Source organism: Mus musculus, chromosome 17, assembly GCF_000001635.26.
Source record: "Mus musculus strain C57BL/6J chromosome 17, GRCm38.p6 C57BL/6J".
Taxonomy (NCBI): Eukaryota; Metazoa; Chordata; class Mammalia; order Rodentia; family Muridae; genus Mus; species Mus musculus.
In genome coordinates this window covers 74,763,026-74,785,819 of record NC_000083.6, presented here as the reverse complement: position 1 = coordinate 74,785,819, position 22,794 = coordinate 74,763,026, and the positions used below count along the sequence as shown (strand labels likewise).

General features: G+C 43.0%; 1 protein-coding gene across 5 annotated transcripts in view; it reads right to left on the bottom strand.

The window, feature by feature from the left end:
* The window catches only part of Ttc27 (tetratricopeptide repeat domain 27), a 145,836-nt gene that overhangs the window by 77,751 nt on the left and 45,291 nt on the right, over positions 1-22,794 (bottom strand). For 4 of the 5 annotated variants that reach the window (XR_003952200.1, XR_003952201.1, XM_006525025.4 and 1 more), the window contains exons 10-12: positions 15,464-15,577; positions 8,081-8,176; positions 4,915-5,037 (exon numbers count right to left, since the gene is read on the bottom strand). Coding sequence is in view for 3 of the 5 variants with exons in the window: in XM_006525025.4 (XP_006525088.1) it covers positions 4,915-5,037; positions 8,081-8,176; positions 15,464-15,577 (333 nt within the window). In the remaining 2 variants the exon portion in view is untranslated. Of the gene's footprint in view, positions 1-4,914; positions 5,038-8,080; positions 8,177-15,463; positions 15,578-15,687; positions 15,775-22,794 lie in introns of those variants that run through there. The other variant, XM_006525027.4, reaches the window with a different exon arrangement.

Here is a 22,794-nt window from a genome sequence, read left to right as displayed (position 1 = left end):
GATTAAATAGCACAGGGGAAATGAGTCAGCTAGAGGGATATCAGAGCAGTCCCCGGTGCTGAGGAGGTGATAGGAGAGAGGAGGCAGAGTCCAGACACTATAAACACTCAAAGGAGACCCAAAGAGTAACAAGAGTTAGCTAAAGGTGACAAGCATTCTAGAGAGAAGAGCACAAACAGGAACCGAGGCCACACCACCAAGCCAGGCAACCACCCGAGCTTCATCTTCCTGGAACCCTGGGAATGACATGGACAGGAGACTGTGAGGGAAAAGGCCATGGAAACCAGGCAAATCATGAAGCTGCAGCAACCTTTCACTCTCCACCCTGAAGACAAAAGGGAAGTTACTGATGGCTGGGACGGCCATGGTCAGACACTGCCTTAGAACTTGCTCTGCCAAAGAACTACAAGAAACTCAAAATCACACACAGTTATGTCCTTATCTTGAAAGACATAACTCTGCCCCTCATAAAACTACACGAAAACAAAATGGTAAGAGTCCCTGGTTACAGTAATTTGAAAATGTAGCATAATCAAGATGCAGCTATGTGGCTCAGGCAAAGCTGACTTCCCGTAAAGAAATCCTCACTCCTCCCACACGCTCACTTTCTCGCCTCGCCTCCACCGAGCTGATGTCCACTCGGCCTTTGGTGCTTCTTTAGACCAAACTAAGTTTACTCAACAAAATGAGACTTTGCCATTGACGAGAGGAAAGTCGGACACGCGAGCCAAGTAACTGAAAAATTAATGCTAACAGATGAGAGCCAGTTCTGACCCCAGGGTCAACAAAAATTAATCTTAGATATTTTGTCAATGGCCATTAAATTGTAAGAATGTCTGCAAGCAGTATTCTAAACTAGAAAGTCTGAGAACCTCCCAGGGCACGGTGTAAGCATGGCCATCACGACAATCATTACACTCAGGCATATCTCTAAATTAGCCCTTTAACATAAACTATTCCATTAAGCATTAAAATGTCAAACATCCAGTGAAATCAAAAGGTGGTGAAAACCACTGGCCGAGCACCAGAAGCTCAGCTCTTCCAGGCATACAATATGTGCTTCCAACTTGAAGCAATACTTTTTAGGGTCTATGGATAGAAAAGTGGGAGGTAGAGGACCTGAAGGCATGGCTCAGCAGTTAAGGCCGCCTGCTGTTCATGCCGAGGACATGGTTTCAGTGCCCCACACCCACAAGGAGGCTAAAGACAATCTGTAACTCCAGTCCCCAGGGATCACATACTCTCATCTGACTCCATGGGCATCAGGAGCACACCCACAGTGCACATATATACATGCAAGCAAAACATGCATTCATATAGAGGCAAAGGAAATAACTCCCTTTTAAAAAAAAAAAGAAAGAAAAAGTTCTTTGTTAAAATCAACCTTTAAAAATCAAGATTTTTGAGGAAAGTGATTGGTCACAAAACTTTACAACAAAATAAATAACTAAATTTCTTTTTGGCTTTTTGTTTGTTTTTTGTTTGTTTGTTTGTTTGTTTGTTGAGACAGGGTTTCTCTGTGTAGCCCTGGCTGTCCTGGAACTCACTTTGTAGACCAGGCTGGCCTCGAACTCAGAAATTCACCTGCCTCTGCCTCCCCAGTGCTGGGATTAAAGGCTGGGATTAAAGGTGTGCACCACCATGCCCGGTAATAACTACATTTCTAAAAATATGTACATGTCCAATAATATTTAGAAACAGAGGCATCTATCATTATTCTAAGATAATTCTTACATGAGCATAAAGAAACCTTACAATATAATAATATTAAAGCTATTAGGGGAAGCATCAACTACTTCTCTTAAGGGTTTTTCTTCCAATAAGGGCATCTCAGCTTTCCATATTTTCTGAAAGTAGTTAAATTAATATTTCAAAGCATGCTTTGGGTATTTGTGATTCACCAACTTGCTTAATTTTCTTAAAACAAACAATAAACAAAAAACTAAATAATTTTCTATAAACTACTACTTCAGTTTCTAGAAAGATGGTGAGGTGGTTAGGAGCACTGGCTGCTCTTGAGGAAAACCTGCATTTGATTCCCAGCTTCCACATGGCACCTTACAACTGTCTCGAACTCCAGTTCCAAGGAGTCTGTGTTGCCCTCTTCTGGCCTCAACAGACCCTGGATATGTACATGGATACAGATACACACGCAGGCAAAACACACATTTGCATAAAGTAATAAACATAATTTTAACAAATCTACCACTTCAAAAATGACCATATTTTCTATAGCCACTATTATTTATTTGTTAAGCAATGTAAAAGAATTACACAGTAAGGAATAATGAGACTGGAAACCAAGATATTCATTCTTCCATTCATTCCTTCTTTAGACAAACATTTGAGACAACAAATGCTAATAATAATAATAATAATAATGTTTTGAAGAAACACAGTTCTATATTTGATCAAATTTGAGATGCTATTAATCATAAGACCAATTCTTAATGAAAGAGGAAAATGCTTCAATTTTTTTCCTATTTAGTAAAGTTTGATAATTCTCTCTGCCCTAAGTACAGCATTTTCTATGGCAATATTTAGCTTAGAACATAACAAGGCTAAATCAACTTTTGATTGTTTTGTTTTGTAACCCAGGCTGGCCCTGAACTCGCTCACAGAGATCCACCTGCCTCTCCCTCTCAAGGGCTAGAATCAAAGGTATGCACCACCACACCTGGCCTTCTTCTAGTTTTGAGTCTCTTTCCCTTTTTTTTTTAGATTTATTTATTGATTATATGTTAGTACACTGTAGCTGTCTTCACACACCCCAGAAGAGGGCATCAGGTCTCATTACAGATGGTTGTGAGCCATCATGTGGTTGCTGGGATTTGAACTCAGGACCTTCGGAAGAGCAGCCAGTGCTTTTAACCTTTGAGCCATCTCTCCAGCCCATATCTTTCCTTTTTAACCCTCACAAAACACTTGGTTGTTACTTTTAAAGAAATGTTAGTGAAATTAGGAGTTTTACCAATAGAAAAATGTTGATTTCATGAATTCCTAATTTATTTCTCTACTTAGGTTCTGTCTTTTGTTTTATTTTGCTTTTGATCCAGTGCCAAATAATACTGAGATCTTCTTTTCATTCTAAGTGACAAATAAATCCTACAAATGTCATCCTGACACTGTTGAAGTGATAACATGATGTCCAATATAACCAGTGTGCACAGACCCAAGTATGGGTCACCTGACTGAGTGAGATTGGAAGAGATCACTGACTGGTAGCTGAAGTTCCCATTTCAAAGCTACCAAAATATGAGCAGGTTCATGTCGTAGAACCACAGCAACCACGCGTGTAGCATGACAAAGTAAACTCCATCTGGAAGCATGCGTTACCAAGGGGAAACCTGCAAGTCAAGCCGACCATGTGCTTCTAAAGAAGGAAACTGAGACAAGGTAGATAAAGTAACTTGCCCCACATCACAAAGTGGCATGAAGGCAAGTGAGCTGTCCAGAGGAAATTTCCCTGATCATCGAGTCCCGCTGCTTGAATGATCACTGACAGGCTCTGTGGTCTGAGCCAAGTCATAAAGAAAGAGGAGCACATCTGCTGATGTACAAAAGAAGGGGAGGAGGGGGTGGCAATGGAATTCTGTTCTGGGATCAAAATATTATAGTCTTTACAGCAAACCCTTAGTCCTACTGGAAAGGATGCTGTGCCTGGAAAGGGTCACTACTGATAATATAGCAGAAGTCAGAGGCCTGGAACCAGACCAATGACTCATTGTAGTGAACATTTGCAAGAAGGATGTCTGGACAAAAGGGCATACTGTGTGACACACTGTAACTGCTATGGTGAGGTATTTTGTTATTTGGGTTTGTTTTAGGGAGGTGTTTTTGTTTTCTTTTGAGGGGAGGTTGCAGGGCAGAGGCCAGATACAAAGGGACAGGGAGATGAGTGAGACATGTGAAATTCACAAAGAACCAACAAAAAGTTAAAGAGAGAGAGGAAAAAAAACAACAATAACAACAAAGACAAGACAAGAAAAGAGAAACCCATGTACTTGAACCCATTTCTTACTTTCATAACAATGGAAAAGGTAAAAGTGAGAATAAAATCCAACCTGAGGATTTTACTTTGCTGCCTGCTCTATTTAGTCACCTAAAGTGCAGCTAGATTCCCAAGCAGGGCCTGCAGCCCTGACTCAGCAGTTAAAAGCACACGCTGTTGTTGCAGCGGACCTCAGTTCAGTTCCCAGTGCCCACAGAGCGACTCACAACCATTTGTAACTCCAGTTCCAGACAATCTGACACCCATGGCCTCTGTGTGCACGAAGCACACATATGGTGCATACACATATACACAGGCAAGACACCCATGCACATAAAACAAAAAATAGTTTTAATTAACATATGATTTCAATGTGTTCAGTTTTATGACTACTCAAACATAGAGACACGAGTCTTAAAATATGGTTCACTTATAAGGAGAAGAAACAACAGATTAATAACAGATGCAAATATTACAACATTTTCTCTCTTGACTTAAGAGTGGAATTAAATATGTATCACACTCAATAATGCTTCTGCCTCCGCAGGGTCACCCAGATTTCCTCACACAGACTCACAGACTCAGACTCCTAGATAATCTCTCATGTCTACGCCTCTAATCATCAGGTACCCCAAAGATAATTAAAATAAATTACTCATATTTTACTTCAAAGCTGTGCTATAGAAGAAACAATAGGAAAACTAATCAAAATGTGCAGTGCCTTCAAAGCTTTTATTATTCTTTCTTAAATGCCAAATATCATATCAACTCCAGGCTGCTTTTCTCTTTTATACACAGAAAATATCAGAGAAAACACTAGAAAGTCTTAAGTCAAATGAGAAATGTAAGCAAATGCTATCAGAAGGGTCTTTCTAAAGAGCAACGGGCGCTCACCACCACAGGTATGGCCGTCAGTCACCTACCTTCCCGTGCCGCCCAGCCCTCTCGTGGCAGATGACCACATCCTCCCACATCTCCAGCTTCTCAAATATCTGCAGGGCTGAGGAGGTGCATCCCAACTCAAACAGCAAACCTGCGAGCTGGCGCTGGAAAAACAGGAGCGAGTCATCACATTCCTTGCAGTGAAGCAAATCCCTTTTACCTTCCAGCATCTCCAACCTGCTTTTTAAAGGGCCATGTATTGTAATATGTTAATCTCCTATGGAACTCAACCTCTACTATCTAGGAATCTGTGAGAACCACATGTATTGCTTCAGTAAGCTTTTCTACAGGGGATGAAATACTAAAAACAAAATAGAAACTGATCAAAATACTCACTGCATTTAATTTTTGACCCAGAACTCAAAAAACCACATCAATTATTTCCTTCTTGTCTAAAGAAGTTCTGTCCATGAGAACCTCTGATTTATGGAGGTCATGTCCCATAAATCAGGGTTTAAAGCTCCACAGAAGCAACACAGACAGCATAAAGCTCTCTGCCTAGCATGAGGACATCTCTGGCTGCCTCCAGCACTCCTGCTTATTCTAGACACATTCTAGTGATCAAGTCACTTAAGGTCACCGTTCCTGAGAGATCACAATAAGCAGGTTAGGCTAGGGCCATTAAAATACAACAATGAACAGACTGTGTTTTAAGTGGCCCTCCTACAGGCATGGACCGCATATTAGGTGACATAAAGGAGATGGCGCCGGTGAGTAAGTGAGCACTGTGTTGTGTTCTTTTGAAGAGCTCTTTACTGCTCTTTGTCACATTCAAGAATTAAGAAGCCAATGGTAGCTTGGGCATGAGGCTTACATATTTAATCTCAATACTGGGAGGCAGACACAGGTGGATATATATTCTATATATTGAGTTCCAGGATAGCCAGGGATATATATTGAGACTTTGTCTCAAAAAGAAAAGCAGACAGGGCTTAACAGTATTTCTGTGTACCACAAAATATGGGAGCATTTGGCAACTTCAAAGCCTTGAATAAGATTCAGGTTACAGGAGCAGTGACACAATTTGCTGCTCATACAGGAAGTACTTGAGTATGTTTAATTCAAAGGTGAAGAAACTCAGGACGATATGTGGTTGACCTGTGGTAAAGGCTTTGTTTTTGGCACTTATCTTTCAAATAATATTCAAAGATATAGCTGACTACTATGATGAAAGCAAAAAAGAGCTACTTAATTTAATGGAAAAGGACCTACATTTCCTCAACTGCCTACAGCTTCCTTCCTAAGCAGACAATCATCTAAATTCTATGCTGACAGCATTCGGGTTTCCTAATGGTCTACAGAAACAGCTACAGAGCTGGAGGGAGGCTCAGGCTCACAACCAAAGAGCAGAAGCTACACATCCAACAGACATGTTTTCTTATATCAATAGCTCAGAATCTCAACTGCTGACCAAGCACAAACCACACAGGACAAACACTTCATTAACGGCACAGACTGGGCTCATGTGCACCAAAGGTTTCAGCTGTCCACACCTCCTGGATGAAGAAGCTGCTCCTCAGAGTTAGGGCAGAAGGTTTTACTACCATGTTTTGTTCAATATAGAAGGTGGCTTCCAAAGTGTAATAAGAAATTAACCTAGTTTAAGATTCTAAGCCATCTAAATATTCTCATAACAAGACTTCTGGGCCATTGGACAGTAGGCAGCTTTTCAAATTCTGCAGGTCTACCTGTGTCTATAATACACAAGTGATAGAACAGGAAGCTGGTTAAAATGGCAAGTCACTAAATCTTCGAGAAACCTCTGACTAACATTTCTTCTGTACCATAGTGCCTCATCTATAAAATCTAGGACAACTTATAAAATTGGTGTGATAAAATAAGGTAATGTGGAAACTGCAGAACAACACGTATGCATCCTGCTAAGTGTGCCGTTAACCCCAGCGCTTGGAAGGCAGGCAGAACTATGTGAGTTTCAGGATTGCAGGGCTACATAGTAAGACTCAGTCTTAAATATGTGTGTAGGGGGTTGGGGAGAGGGTAAGAAAACGTAAAGTATACTAAATATCAAGACACCAGGAGCCAGTTCATGTACAAAGATCACTGCTCTGGGGCTCAGTTTTATGGGGAGCATGTCTAGAATCCAGGAGGAGCATGGGGACAAGGGCCGCACACCAGCTCAGTGTGACTTAAGGAGCTACCCTTGCTCCCTGGGAGGAGAAAAACAGTCAGGCATATCTCAAAACATAAAGTGCCAAATAAATGCTTTGGTTTTGTTTTGGTTTTTAGTTTTGGTTTGGTTTTTTTGGAAACAACATCATTAAAAGGCTCAAAGGTTTATTGTTTGGAATAAAGTCCTTAAAGATATTTAAATATAAAATGTCAGGGCTCAAGAGATGGTTCTGCAATTACGCATACTTCCAAGACCGGAGTTCAGTTCTCTGTCTCATGTCAATGGCTCACAATCACTTGCAACTCCAGTTCCAGGACACTATCTTCTGTCCACCATGGTCACCTGCACACACAGAGCCTGTACGCACATACACACTCACACACACAATCACTCACAATCTTAAACTCATATTCTCATACTTATACAACCACAGACATACACTCACACACTCATACATAATAAAAAATAAAAGTAACTCTTTAAGAAGCTAATGTAAAATGTCCTTTTGGAAATAATAAAAGCAGGCAGACAAATCTCCTGAGAGGACAAAGCCATTCTTTTTTTAGTTAATGCACTTTCCCTCTTTCCTTAGCTAACTCTCTTTCTCTTTCTCCTTAGCTAATACTCTCTCTCTTTCCTTAGTGTTTTCTCTCTCTCTCTCTCTCTCCCCTTAGCTAACACACTCTTTCATCTTAGCTAACACACCCTCTTACCTTAGCTACCACACTCCTAAGCTAACATTCCTCTCTTTCCTTAGCTAACTCTCTCTTCCTCTTTCCCTAGCTAATACTTTTTCCTTAGCTAACACTCTCTCTCCTTAGCTAACTCCGCCCCCCCCTTTAGCTACTAACACTCTCTCTCTCCTTCTTCCCATTCTCTCCCTCTGGATACCTACTGCTTTTATTAATTTCACTGAAAAACTTTTAAAATTCAAAAATACATTTAAGTCATCCCTTTCTGATGTATTTTCTTTTCTAACTTAGGTTATTTTTCCTATCAAAGACAAACAGAAGTACCTGAACAGCCCAGTGAGGGGGTACTTGACAACAATAGAAAATCTTCAGACGTTCCAGTACAGATGTGGCTTTATCTTCGAATTGGTCTGCAAGAGCCTAAGAATATATATATGTAATAATCATAATCTGTATGCATAATTTTAATGTAAACAAGTTCTTATTATGAAGTTACTCAAATGCACATATAAATAACAAAGAATTTAAGTCATTTTGTTAAGGTTAGAAATGTATGAAGTTTCTTTTAAGTATTTTAAAAACTTGAAATTTAATCAATACACCTATAAATATGCACATTTAAATAGTACCAGGAAAATTTTTAACTAAAATTTCTTATAATAACTCTTTCAAAGAACTAGCATTATTACTAAAAAATTTTCATTTTCTCTAAGAAAACTGTCCTCTACTGTATTTATCTCCAACATAATGACATTTTGACAATGCACTCTCCTGATCAATGACAGAGTGACTATATGAACAATCTGGGGTTTTTTTCCCCCTCGGGAATTAAGTAATGAGGAAAGGCAGGTCTGTCTAATTACAAACAAGTATTTTCTCATTCTTCAGCAAGAGATGTAAGAGTGGGCATCCACTCAGGCAAGACCATCTGTGCGGTGCAATGGGCAGCTGCAAGCTGTGTAACTGAGGAATTCCTAGATGTCCTGAAATTCCCAACCTGGTAATGAAAAGCAGCTCCCACAGACTGCATCAAGCAGCAGATGAGATGACCACGATGGCTCTTTGAAAGCAGGAACCCAGGCCGAGTGCAGAGTCAAAAGCTGGCGCCATACAGTAAGTAATCAAGTGCCTGGCCATCTAAAGCTCACACACAAAATGTCACCTTGAATACACACATAGTTTGGATCCTAGACACACATGGACAGCAGCTCCGTGACCACAGTCTTCATTAAGTTTGTACTCCACATGCTTTTTCTAGTATCAGGCTTTCTTTTGGGGGTTGGAGGAAGACCTCAAGATGGGGTTTCTCTGTATAGCACTGACTGTCCTGGACCTCAGACATCCTTCTGTCTCTACTTCCTGAGTGCTGGGATTAAAGGCATGAACAGCTCCTCCACTCTTGGTATCAGACTTTCAAATGTGAATTACTGTGACTTTTTTTCCCACAACGATCAAGTTATTAGTAATGTCTTTTTTTCTTTCTTTCTTTCTTTTTTTTTTTCGGGGGGGGGGGGGGAGACAGGGTTTCTCTGTGTAGCCCTGGCTTTTCTAGAGCTTGCTCTATAGACCAGACTGGCCTTGAAGTCATATAGATCTACCTGCCACCTGACTCTGCCTCTGAGTAACAGGACTAAAGGCATGTGTCACCATACTGGGCTTAACACGCCTTTCTTAACTTTCTGACTCTAACACACAAAGCTGTTTGAAGACCAGAGCACCATGTAACAACGATGGCTCACATTAGCATATGGACGTATTGCTGTATTATACTTGTGTCTTCTTTCAAGTTGTTGCAATTTTTACAAAATTAAATTTAAAATTTAAAAATAAATTTGAGAATCAATAATGAACCTCCTCAGAAGGAAGGTAAGGACAGGAATCTGAAACATCCTGACGAAATCCTGCCATGATTTGATGTGAAATGTCCCCTAGGGCTGATTCGTTTGAGCATTTGGTCCCCAGCTGTGGTGGTGTACAGTATGGAGAGGTTGCAGAACCTTTGGGCCAAGAATGCTAGCAGGCAGCACAACGGGAGCGACTTCTGGAAAGGTCTATCTGCCTTTAATTCTGATCTTAGGGCTCTCTGCTTCTTGGCTGGCCAATGACAATAGCCATGCTGCCTGAAGCTCCCACCAACACAGACTGAGTTGTTCTCACTACACCTTCCCTGCCACAATGAAGTAACATCTCTGAAACCTGGAGATCAAATCAATCCCTTTAGCTGCCTTTGTCAGGTATTCTATTAGAGATAACGAGAACAGGAAGTATGGCAGAGCCGAGCATGGCCAGTTCCCAAGTGGCACAACAACTTTGAAACTGTGGCTCTCTGCAGTGTGCTAGGGAGGACAGCCACTCGTTAGTTCCATGTCTCACAGAATGAGTTCACGTGTCAGAACAAATGCAGTAGTACACATCACTTCTTGGACAGCCCTAGATTCTCTTCAATCACAGTCGGTCAGAACAAATTGAGACATAAGCACACTCCTCAAATATCTTGGACAAAGCCTCCTGGCCTTGCTTCATAGAAACTTAATAGCAAAAAGGTTGCTTGCCTCTACCCAGGCTGTTTCACTGAGGGGCAGAGGGAGGGAGGGAGGGAGGGAGGGAGGGAGGGAGGGAGGAGAGGAGAGGAGGGAAGGAGAGTAAAGAAGTACGACTTCTGGCTGAAGACATATGGCCACAATACATAAATAAAGATCACAGAATCCCTTCATGTCAAAAGAAAGGGTTTGGTTTTTTTTTTTTTTAACCAACATACCACTTTTTCAAAAAGAAAAAAAAATAGTTTTTACTTAATAAACCTTAAATCTAAATGTAGCATATGCAAGTTACCAGTTACAACAAAATCTATGCTGTTTGATGATGTGATGGGGTACCGTGAACTACTCGGTAAGCAGTTCATGGCTTATTAATAATCAATGTTTTGTGCATTCAGATACTTCTGGATGGGTATCTATGTCTGATGGACTCGATGCTCTCTGAAGCAGCAAAGACCACCAAACAGAATAGAGTCAACAGTCTACACAGCGCTTCTCAGCCTTCCTGATGCTGAGACCCTTTAATGCAGTTCCTCATGTTGTGGTGACCCAACCATAAAATTATTGTTGCTGTTGCTTCACAACTGTAATGCTGCTGCTGTGATGAATATAATGTAAAGTCCTGACATGTCACCGCCGCACAGGCTGAGAACCACGCGTGTGAGCTCCCTATAAGAGCTGAACTGGCCCCACTAGTAATACAGATTCACCTGGCACCTGAGCACTTTTTTCCTGCACAGACTAGACTTCTTGCTCTCTTAAGCCTGACAATCTCTTAAGCGGAGTAGCATTTAGCCACCACTAAAACTAAGAACATTAAACTAACAGACAAAAAGGGTGGAGTTCCTCCACTGAGTTCCGAGTACTTTTTTTTGATTTGCTAATTTACTAATACATCCTAACAAATCCTGCCATTGTTTGAGGTGAAATATCCTCCAACAGCTCGTGAGTTTGCACACTTAAATCTCCAGTTGGTGGTATTACACGGGGTGGGTGTGGAGTCTCTGAGGCAAGGGCCCTCGCTGGCAATAGTGGGTTACTAGATTTTCCGAGCAAATTAATTAATTTTTAGCAAGTTTTGAGATAATTTTACCATATTCAAACAAACTGGAATCCTCACAGGCTCGGTCAATAGGAAAATCAGAGCTGACATTACCAATGACCTAAATTCTCTTCCAGGTCTACCCACAAAGAAAGGATCATTTAACCTCAGGGCATTCGCCTATGAAAGGATTTTAAAAGTAGTTCTTGCCCCTTCAGCAAATCTCATGAAAGCTTTGGTAGCTTTATGGTTGTTTTAAATCTCTCTTCATTTCTGTAGCTTTATTTACTGTTTTGCCTTCCATGGGTCCCACTTGTGTGCCTCTTGCCTGCAGAGCTCAGGGCATCAGATTCCATGGAAATGGGATTGCAGATGGTTGTGGGTGCAAGGAATGGCAGCAGGGTCGTCTGCAAGAGCAACAAGTGCTCTTACCCACTCAGTCCCATCAGACACTTAAGATACACTGGTTGTTGGTACCAGTTACTAATCTCAAGTATCACGTATATTCACTGGGAGCAAAACCAGGTGTCCAAAAGTGGGGCCTCCCCACAACCCACAGGTAAGCCAGCGGATCTCAAGCTTTCCAGCGTCCTCCCGTCAGCCTCCCCAAATGCTGGGCTAAGATACACACCACTGCCCCTGTTGTTTTCAATTTGATTACTTCCTTTTAAGGACATTTCTCCTAAACTCCTTCTAAAAGCAAAGTCATTGTATAGATGGAGGCCCAGCCACCCACCGATCAGAACAATGCCCAATCTCCAGGAGCTGCAGTCTCGTGGGTCAGAGTGAATGAAGCTGCAGAATCAAAGGTGTGTCTCCCTTTTGGTGCTGTTTTCAGTAAAGATTTTCCCAGAAAACCCTACAGAAGATCAAGACTACAACTTAAAGTTTGCACAGAGAATGATTTAGTACATGAGGCAATTCTGCACTGGGTCTGGTATAATTAAAACTTTGTGTGCTTGCATCTGAGTGTATGCGCACACATCTTCAAAGAAGCAGAGCTGACCCAAAGGGCCTCCCCTGTCACTGAAGCAATCCATTCTCACTAGAAGGATATCAAAGTGTTTGGACTTTCTGAAGAGCCAATAGAGACTAGCTGATAATCTAAAAGGTCTGACTGATCACATGCCAGATCACCTTTGATTTGATTTGCTGTGCAATCTTTGTATAAGCAGGATAGAACTTATTTTTAAAATCTGAAAGAATGTACTTAACCAAATATATCAACAGTCAGGTGAAACAGCTTTCTTCTCTTTGACAGGAGCCTGAACTTAACTGTGATTTACAAATCGAGCAATCAAGTAGACTGCCACTCAGACTCTCAAGGAAAATGAAAGTCTCTGTGGGAAGGAGAATTACAACTAAAATCTACCAAGTTCCAACAGCACCCTTAAACCTACGTTAAGCCAGTATTACATAATAATTATAGGATGACACCTGTGAGAAATAGAAAGCCAGGTAAAGTGACTGGACAGCTTTTTCTAAGCCTTGTATCATCTCTTCTTGGACAATGAGCAGACTGCGAAGTGAAAAGCAGCCTCTTGCTGGAGGAACACTGAGAACTGCGCTTGCCCACTCTTCACTGCACTCAAATCTAGAACACGGAAATCAGGACTTGTTCCGCTGCTGTTGCTAACGGGAGCTGGAAGAGCTGGAGCCCCCTTCATGCTTCCACAGTGAAGGCAAACCAACAGGGGAGCCTGGGGAGGCTTGGGAGCCACACGGGTACCCACTCCCTTAGCCACACCCTGGGTCAGCACTCGTAAAACTCTTAAAACTTCTGACTTCAAGCTCCTTTGAATCTTCAAAATTTCTGAGAGACTGTAAAGGAATTTTGTTTTCATGTACTATCATCACCACATTAAGCTGGATGGAACAAGACTGAAGACCCACGCATGAGTACCTAGAACTACAACCATCTGGACAAAGATGCCAAAACACTGGAGAAAAGGCAGCATCTTCAACAAATGGTGCTGAGAGAAACAGACACCTACATGAAGAGTGAAATTGGCCTGTATCTACCACTTTGTACAAAAACTAACTCAAAATGGACCAGAGATCTAAATACGCAACCTGAAACTGCTAGAGGAAAACAAAGGCATACCCTATATAGGTACAGGAAAGGATTTTCTGAATAGGACCCCAATCACCCAGGAATTGAGGCCAACAATGAACAAATGGGACCTCATAAAACTAAAATTCTTCTGCACCAATAAGAAGCAATCAGGTGAGCAAAGAGGAAACCCACAGAGAGGGAGAAACTCTGCCAGCCATCATCTGATGGAGAATTAATACCCAGAATATAGAAAACAAAGCAAAACAAAAACAAAAAACCCCCAAAAACTTAAAAAAGCAAACAACCTATTCATAAAACAGAAAAAATGGGATCTGAATAAAGTTTTCAAAAGAAGAAACAAAAATAGGTAAGAAATATTCCCCCAAAAATCTATTCTCATGAGGAAGAGAAAGCTGAAGAATGATAGCAAAGGCTATACTTTAGTTTTTCAAAACAGTAGAGTCTGACTACCGTCTTAGTCAGTGTTCTATAGCAGTGAGAACCACGACTGAGGCAGCTCCTATAACAGAAAGCACTGACTGGCAGCTGGCTTACACTTTCAGAGGTCAGCCCATTACTATCATGGCAGGAAGCATGGCAGCACACACGCAGACGCTGAAGCAGCAGCTGACAACTACTCATCTTAATCTGAAGGCAGAGGAAGAGACTCTGGGCTTGACCTGGGCTTTGAAACGTCAGTGTTCAGTCCCAGCGATGTATTTGCTCCAATAAAGCCATACCTCTTAATCCTTCAAATCATTTCAAATAGTGCCATTCCACGGAGACTAAGCGTTCAAATATATGAGCCTGTGAGGGTCATTCTTATTCAGACTACTGACAACTGTGATTCCACTTTAATACGCTCAGCTAGAACCCACAGCATTACAGTGAACGGGATTTCCACAAGCACTGCCTTGATCCTCACACACTCTCTTAACCTGAACAGGAAGCAATAGTTACAGAACTCAGCCTAGAAGATTTCATGGGATGGAGTGTTTTTAATAGCTTGTCCTAAGTTTGTAATTCTCTTTGGCTGTTTACCTTCATATATGATGCTACATTTTCTTCTTTCTACATTTTGGCATCTGTCACTTCAAGGTGCACTATGATTTAGGCCTTGTCATTGGAGCCCCCAGTATAACTGCTTATAACATACAAACTGGCAGTAACCGGCCAGACAAATCCGAGCAAGCCGCCTGACTCCAGCACACTGCATTTCTTCTAACAGGAATAGGACATGCCTGAGCTCCCCTCAGAGCCCTTCTGAGCCCCTCACTGTCCCCTCACCGTCCCCTCACTGCCCCCACCCCCAACTTTAACAGCTCATCATTTAGCACTAGTGTTGGAAGGTCACCAATTTTTACAAAAATTAAAACATTCTTTACAAAAACCATTGTTTTATATATACATTTGTTACGTTAAATCATTTCCTTACTCTTGAGAGATGTAGTAATTTCAACAAACACCAAAGCACTACACCGTGAATCAGAGGAACTGGCAAAAGTTCAGAGCATGAGCCAAGTGGCTCAACAAAAGCAGCAAATTAGACAGACCACAGCATCACCCTGTCACAGGGACTGGGAGCTGGGGAAATAAAAACAGTTTCTCCTGAAGCAGTGCCCTGCAGAGGCAGAAATGACAACTCTGTGTTCCTCGAGCAGACACACACAGCTCTCTTGGTAAGGTGGCACAGACGAGAAGATGAGGAAGTAAGCAGGCCCTGCAGCCGAGAGTTACAAACCCCTCTGGCCTTTTAGCTCCACACCCCACTCAGAGCACGCTCTCATCCTCTCACACCAAAGAAGGGACAGCCAAAGCCCAGGAGTTCACTCTTGGCTGCAGTGAGTGTGAGGCCAGCATGGATACATGACAAGATTCGGGATACAGAGGTTAACTGCTAAGGTCAGAGAGCTACCAACAAAAGTGGCAAAGCTGTGCTTTGTGTCCAAATTCTAAAACCTGGAACCTAAATAATAGCAAAATGTGAGTGGAATATAGGCATCCTGTCTCGCAAGTGCCACCTGTAAGCACGCGTTCCAGCAACAGAGGGGGTGGGGGTGCCACCATGTTACCTGGGTCTGCCTCATGGCCCGCTCCACTCGCCGTGTGCTTCCTCTCTCAAGTTTTGTCCGGAGGATCAAGGCTGACATCTGAATGGCCCAGAACTTTGGTTGTGAAAGTAAACACTGATGGAAGAGAGAAGAGAGCAGAGAAAAGGTGTCAGCCAGAGAGGCGGCTCTCAGAGGTACTGTTCACGAGAGAAGGCTCCTTGTACCTTGAAGTTAAATTCAATTACCTTAGATTCCATATTTACTGACTATCTCACAGTTCTTTACTGTTCAATGGAGGTGGCAGGAAATACTGAGAAACGCTTGCTTAGGTGCCCACAAGAAAAGACTCGGGCTGCGCTCCAGCTCGGTGGCTTACACTATCATGCTTGAAGCTGGGGATAAGCCCTTCTATGAACAAATGCTCGTTACTAATATAGTCCAGTTTACATTCTTATGCTTGGAACTTTATTAGCCTGCTCAAGTCCCCTAAGATCTCCAACGTTTAACTTCTCTGGCTTTACTGTTTAGCCTTCTGTCTGAATTGATTTTTTATGCAGCATGAACTGGGGGTTAGCTCCCTGTTCTCCATGTGAACATAAATTATCAGGGGCCACTGACTGGAAAGTCTACTGTGCTGCAAAACCTGCTCTGCCATTAATCTGATGAACCACATCCGGACGGCTCTCTTCCAAACCACTGCCCCACTGGCAGCTTTCTATCCGTCTGCCTGTGTCCAAACATCTTATTTCAAGGTTCCCCAGGCTTTCAAGTGCATAAAAACAACCAGAGGGTGTGCTGGAACCCACACTCCTTGGCCTCACCCCACCCCGAGTTCTCTATCAGTCTGGTTCCGGGTGGAGGCAGGAAGACTTCACTTCTCAGGCCTGGCTGCTGGGGCTCCAGCTGCGGCTCAAGCGCCACAGTCATCAGCACTGCCTCGTGTACTGCTTTACCCAGTACGGGTCTTCTAGCTCTCTTCCTGGCTGCTTAAGAAATTCTTCACCTTTGTCTTTCTGTATGAACTGAAAATCAGCTCTTTAAAAGGCCCCCTTAGGTCTACCACACACATTTAAAAGAACAAAATAGCAAAAACAGCAAAATCGAACAGCTGGAACTTTGTCAGGAGCTACACTGACCAAAGCAGGCTGGTTTGGAGGGGCTGGAAAGGTTAAATACTGAATCACCCATGAACAAATGTGCGTCTCCTAGTATTTAGGTCCTCACTATTTTCTCAGAATGTTCTATAGATTTTACTGAGATCTTATCAATATTTTGGTAAATATAATTTCTAGAAATATGATTGAGTTTGGCACTATTACAAATAGCATCTTCTCTTCTTTTCGCGTCTTAACATTATGGTTAAAAAAAAATACACAGAGCATAAAATTCATCACCAAATCAGCTTTTAAACACAGAGTTCGGGCTAGAGAGATGGCTCAGCAGTTAAAAGTACAAACTGCTCTTCTGAAAGTCCTGAGTTCAAATCCCAGCAACCACATGGTGATTCACAACCATCCGTAATGAGATCTGATGCCCTCTTCTAGGATGTCTGAAGACAGCTACAGTGTACTTAAATAAAATAAATAAATAAATAAATCTAAAAACAAAGCAAAAAACAAAAACCACAGTTCAGAAATGTCCGGTGTATTTACTTTAACATTCACTTTTTGTGCAGTCTCCAGGATTTTTCTCATGTGCCACTCTAATCTATACCATTAAACGCCAGCTCCCATTTCCTCCCTCTTCTAAGGCTGAGGAAGCAACATTACTTCTCATTCCTGTGACCCTGGCCACTCTTGGTACATAAGGTAGCTCTTGGTATCGAGCAGCTGCAAATGTCATCTTGGAGAAAGACAGGAGTGTAAAAATAAGCCTTCCTCTAGCTGTCTGATAATATACCACCACATTAAATTACTACTCAAAGTCCAAATGTGGTCTCAAACACATTGAGCAATTTTGTATCTTACAAACCTCACTTTTAGAAAAAATTAGAGCACAGATACAAATGAACCTTAGTCTGTTTGCAACCCCATAGATGTATATGAGTTGCGATTTCCACCACTTTTGCTTATAAAAAGGATACAGAAACCACTTACATGGGAGTAACACATGCATGCTACTTTAAGACACATGCTCTCTCTCATTCTCAATTTACACTGACCAAAATATTCAAAAAGTGATTTGTTGGACCAGTAGGCTTTAGCATGTGTATTATTTTTCATAAGTTCTTAATATTTTTATTTTTGTGAATATTGAAGTAAATGCTAGTACTCTCTTTTATTTGTGTTTACAATGTGTTTTGCTTGGGTTTTGGTTTTTTGGTTTTGTAGGGTAAATGCTAAGGATCAAATCCTAGTGACTATGGTTTATAAATGAAGCAACAAATTCATGTCAACAATCTTTGACAAGAAGTATACAAAGATGCCTTGAGAACAGAAGAGAGCATTCACCACAGACGACGGGAGGATCTCTGCTACCTCAGAGTGCTTACTCCCAGTGAGGCATGCCACAGAGCCGAAGTGCAGACTCCACAAATGAAATCAGTAAGAGGCAAGAGAGAAAGCTCCACAAGGAAGAGAGACCTCTGTGACAGTCTCAGCCTTAAGTCTCTAGGACCCATAGTGGAGAGAGAGAAATGTCTCCTTATGGTTGTCCTCTGACTCCAAGCAGACAAATGCACAAGTGTGCGCGAATGCGCGCGCGCACACACGCACACACATACACCCCATACATACACACAAATGATGATGATGGTGATGGTGATGATTGTGGGAGTTTGAATATGTTTGGTTCCCTAGACTCATCTGTTTGAATGCTCAATCCATGGTAAGTGGCACTATTAGGAGGTATGGCCTTGTTGAAAGAAGTGTGTCACTGAGTGGGTGTGCTTTGAGGTCTCCTCCTATGCTCAAGTTCTGCCCAGTATCCTCCTTGCTGCCTTTAACTCTTCTTATAAGAGTTGCTTGGGTCATAGTGTCTCTTCCCAGGAATATATCCCAAACCAAGAAGACGATGGTGATGCTGATTCACTGTGTATAGGACGCACGTATACCTATTTTATTCAGCTAGCAATTTCCTACCACCTGCAATACTCCTCTCATGTCTCAGACAAGCAACAAGAATTTTAACACCATCAGAGAGAGTCTGGAATATAAAAACAAATTTCCTTTTTACTCTTCTAACGGCACATTTTGAATAATCTTCAAAGGTCACTAAGATCTTTATTCAACAGACAGGCAGTGTGTCCTTTGGACACAAAGGAGCTTTCAGACAGCTGCTTTTTCCACAGGTAAATCAAAGCTCTGAGCTCTCCTTGCTGGGCCCAAGATTATTTGGCCACGCTACACCAAAAGGGATGCTGCCCACACAGGTCAGGCTGACCGTGAGAGCAAAGAACAAAGAAATGCTATGAAAAGCAGAATTATCACCCCGCTTTAAACGATCTACTTAAAAGAGTATTTATTTTAAGCTAGTACCAAAAGACAGTGAGTTTAGAATTCCTAGGTTAAGCAGTAAATTATTCCCGGGAAAGGGGAACAGCAGTCCAAACCTCCATCCCAAGTCTGTCCTGGCCCACTCTTCCTTCCAGCCCGCCTGCTGCCCTCCATGAGCTGCCAATGTGGCCTAAGGGCTGTCCTTGAACTTACAGTTCCCACCCTCTGCTGCCAACATATGGCACCATCAACCCCTATCTGCCCTTTAAGGCCAGCCTCAAAGCCTCCCTTGAGAACAAAACCTTGTTTGATGGCTCAGTTCTAAATATTTTCTCAGCAACTAGGTGATTTATCTATTCTATAAATTTGCATACTCTTCAAACTGCCTGGTATTGGCAAGTAATTTTTGAGTGTATTTGATCTGGGTTAAATTAGAAATTTCATGAAGGTGAGCGCCATGGCTTGCTCCTTTACTTCTCCCAGTGTATTTCTCCCATCCTGCATACAGACTTGCAAATGGAGCAAACCTACGTGGCAGCAAAGACTAGCTTTCTAGTTTGTCACATCTGTAAACTTACTATTACATGATGTACCGTAATCACAGCCAAGCCACAATTTAGCTATCTATCCTCCTGTCAATAAAAGCCTGCTTCCAGCTTCTGGCCTGTGGGAAGCCGCCCCCACATTCGCCGTCACAAGATGGCGCTGACATCCTGTGTTCTAAGTTGGTAAACAAATAATCTGCGCATGAGCCAAGGGTATTTACGACTACTTGTACTCTGTTTTTCCCGTGAACGTCAGCTCGGCCATGGGCTGCAGCCAATCAGGGAGTGATGCGTCCTAGGCAATTGTTGTTCTCTTTAAAGAGGAAAGGGGTTTCGTTTTCTCTCTCTCTTGCTTCTTGCGCTCTCTTGCTTCGCTCTCTCTTGCTTCTTACACTCTGGCCCCATAAGATGTAAGCAATAAAGCTTTGCCGTAGAAGATTCTGGTTGTTGTGTTCTTCCTGGCCGGTCGTGAGAACGCGTCGAATAACAATTGGTGCCGAATTCCGGGACGAGAAAAAACTCCGGACTGGCGCAGGGAAGATCCCTCATTCCGGAACCAGAACTGCGGATCACGTTTATAAAGGTTCCCGTAACACAGACTGTTGAGAAGGATTCAACTGCCGAATTCAGAACTCATCAGCTGGGGAACGACGGTGATAAAGGTTCCCGTAAAGCAGACTGTTAAGAAGGATTCAACTGTATGAATTCAGAACTTTTCAGCTGGGGAACGAGAGTACCAGTGAGTATGTTTGGCCTTGAATTTTTTCTGGTGTTAGGAGCCCTTTTGTTCTTTTTCACATGTTATCAAGTGATTAAGATAGGGCTGAAAATTCTAGAGGAAATTCAGGACAATCTATCAGAAGTAAAGCGGGGAGAAAGAGTAGGAACAAAGAGGAAGTATGGTACACAAAATAAGTATACAGGCCTTTCCAAGGGTCTTGAACCCGAGGAAAAGTTAAGGTTAGGTAGGAATACCTGGAGAGAGATTAGAAGAAAAAGAGGAAAAAGGGAGAAGAAAAAAGATCGATTAGCGGAGGTCTCTAGGAGATACTCGTCACTAGATGAGCTCAGGAAGCCAGCTCTTAGTAGCTCTGAAGCAAGTGAAGAATCCTCCTCTGAGGAAACAGACTGGGAGGAAGAAGCAGCCCATTACCGGCCAGCTAATTGGTCAAGAAAAAAGCCAAAAGCGGCTGGCGAAAGTCAGCGTACTGTTCAACCTCCCGGCAGTCGGTTTCAAGGTCCGCCCTATGCGGAGCCCCCGCCCTGCGTAGTGCGTCAGCAATGCGCAGAGAGGCAATGCGCAGAGAGATGCGCAGAGAGGCAGTGCGCAGAGAGATGCGCAGAGAGGCAGTGCGCAGAGAGATGCGCAGAGAGGCAGTGCGCAGAGAGGCAGTGCGCAGAGAGGCAGTGCGCAGACTCATTCATTCCCCGAGAGGAACAAAAGAAAATACAACAGGCATTTCCAGTCTTTGAAGGAGCCGAGGGTGGGCGTGTCCACGCTCCGGTAGAATACGTACAGATTAAGGAAATTGCCGAGTCGGTTCGTAAATACGGAACCAATGCTAATTTTACCTTGGTGCAGTTAGACAGGCTCGCTGGCATGGCACTAACTCCTGCCGACTGGCAAACGGTTGTAAAAGCCGCTCTCCCTAGTATGGGCAAATATATGGAATGGAAAGCGCTTTGGCACGAAGCTGCACAGGCGCAGGCCCGAGCAAACGCAGCTGCTTTGACTCCAGAGCAGAGAGATTGGACTTTTGACTTGTTAACGGGTCAGGGAGCTTATTCTGCTGATCAGACAAACTACCATTGGGGAGCTTATGCCCAGATTTCTTCCACGGCTATTAGGGCCTGGAAGGCGCTCTCTCGAGCAGGTGAAACCACTGGTCAGTTAACAAAAATAATCCAGGGACCTCAGGAATCCTTCTCAGATTTTGTGGCCAGAATGACAGAGGCAGCAGAGCGTATTTTTGGAGAGTCAGAGCAAGCTGCGCCTCTCATAGAACAGCTAATCTACGAGCAAGCCACAAAGGAGTGCCGAGCGGCCATAGCCCCAAGAAAGAACAAAGGCTTACAAGACTGGCTCAGGGTCTGTCGAGAGCTTGGGGGACCTCTCAGCAATGCAGGTTTAGCGGCTGCCATCCTTCAATCTCAGAACCGCTCCATGAGCAGAAATAATCAGAGGACATGTTTTAACTGCGGAAAGCCTGGGCATTTTAAGAAAGATTGCAGAGCTCCAGATAAACAGGGAGGGACTCTCACTCTTTGCTCTAAGTGTGGCAAGGGTTATCATAGAGCTGACCAGTGTCGCTCTGTGAGGGATATAAAGGGCAGAATTCTTCCCCCACCTGATAGTCAATCAACTGATGTGCCAAAAAACGGGTCATCGGGCCCTCGGTCCCAGGGCCCTCAAAGATATGGGAACCGGTTTGTCAGGACCCAGGAAGCAGTCAGAGAGACGACCCAGGAAGACCCACAAGGGTGGACCTGCGTGCCGCCTCCGACTTCCTATTAATGCCTCAAATGAGTATTCAGCCGGTGCCGGTGGAGCCTATACCATCCTTGCCCCCGGGAACCATGGGCCTTATTCTCGGCCGAGGTTCACTCACCTTGCAGGGCTTAGTAGTCCACCCTGGAGTTATGGATTGTCAACATTCCCCTGAAATACAGGTCCTGTGCTCAAGCCCTAAAGGCGTTTTTTCTATTAGTAAAGGAGATAGGATAGCTCAGCTGCTGCTCCTCCCTGATAATACCAGGGAGAAATCTGCAGGACCTGAGATAAAGAAAATGGGCTCCTCAGGAAATGATTCTGCCTATTTGGTTGTATCTTTAAATGATAGACCTAAGCTCCGCCTTAAGATTAATGGAAAAGAGTTTGAAGGCATCCTTGATACCGGAGCAGATAAAAGTATAATTTCTACACATTGGTGGCCCAAAGCATGGCCCACCACAGAGTCATCTCATTCATTACAGGGCCTAGGATATCAATCATGTCCCACTATAAGCTCCGTTGCCTTGACGTGGGAATCCTCTGAAGGGCAGCAAGGGAAATTCATACCTTATGTGCTCCCACTCCCGGTTAACCTCTGGGGAAGGGATATTATGCAGCATTTGGGCCTTATTTTGTCCAATGAAAACGCCCCATCAGGAGGGTATTCAGCTAAAGCAAAAAATATCATGGCAAAGATGGGTTATAAAGAAGGAAAAGGGTTAGGACATCAAGAACAGGGAAGGATAGAGCCCATCTCACCTAATGGAAACCAAGACAGACAGGGTCTGGGTTTTCCTTAGCGGCCATTGGGGCAGCACGACCCATACCATGGAAAACAGGGGACCCAGTGTGGGTTCCTCAATGGCACCTATCCTCTGAAAA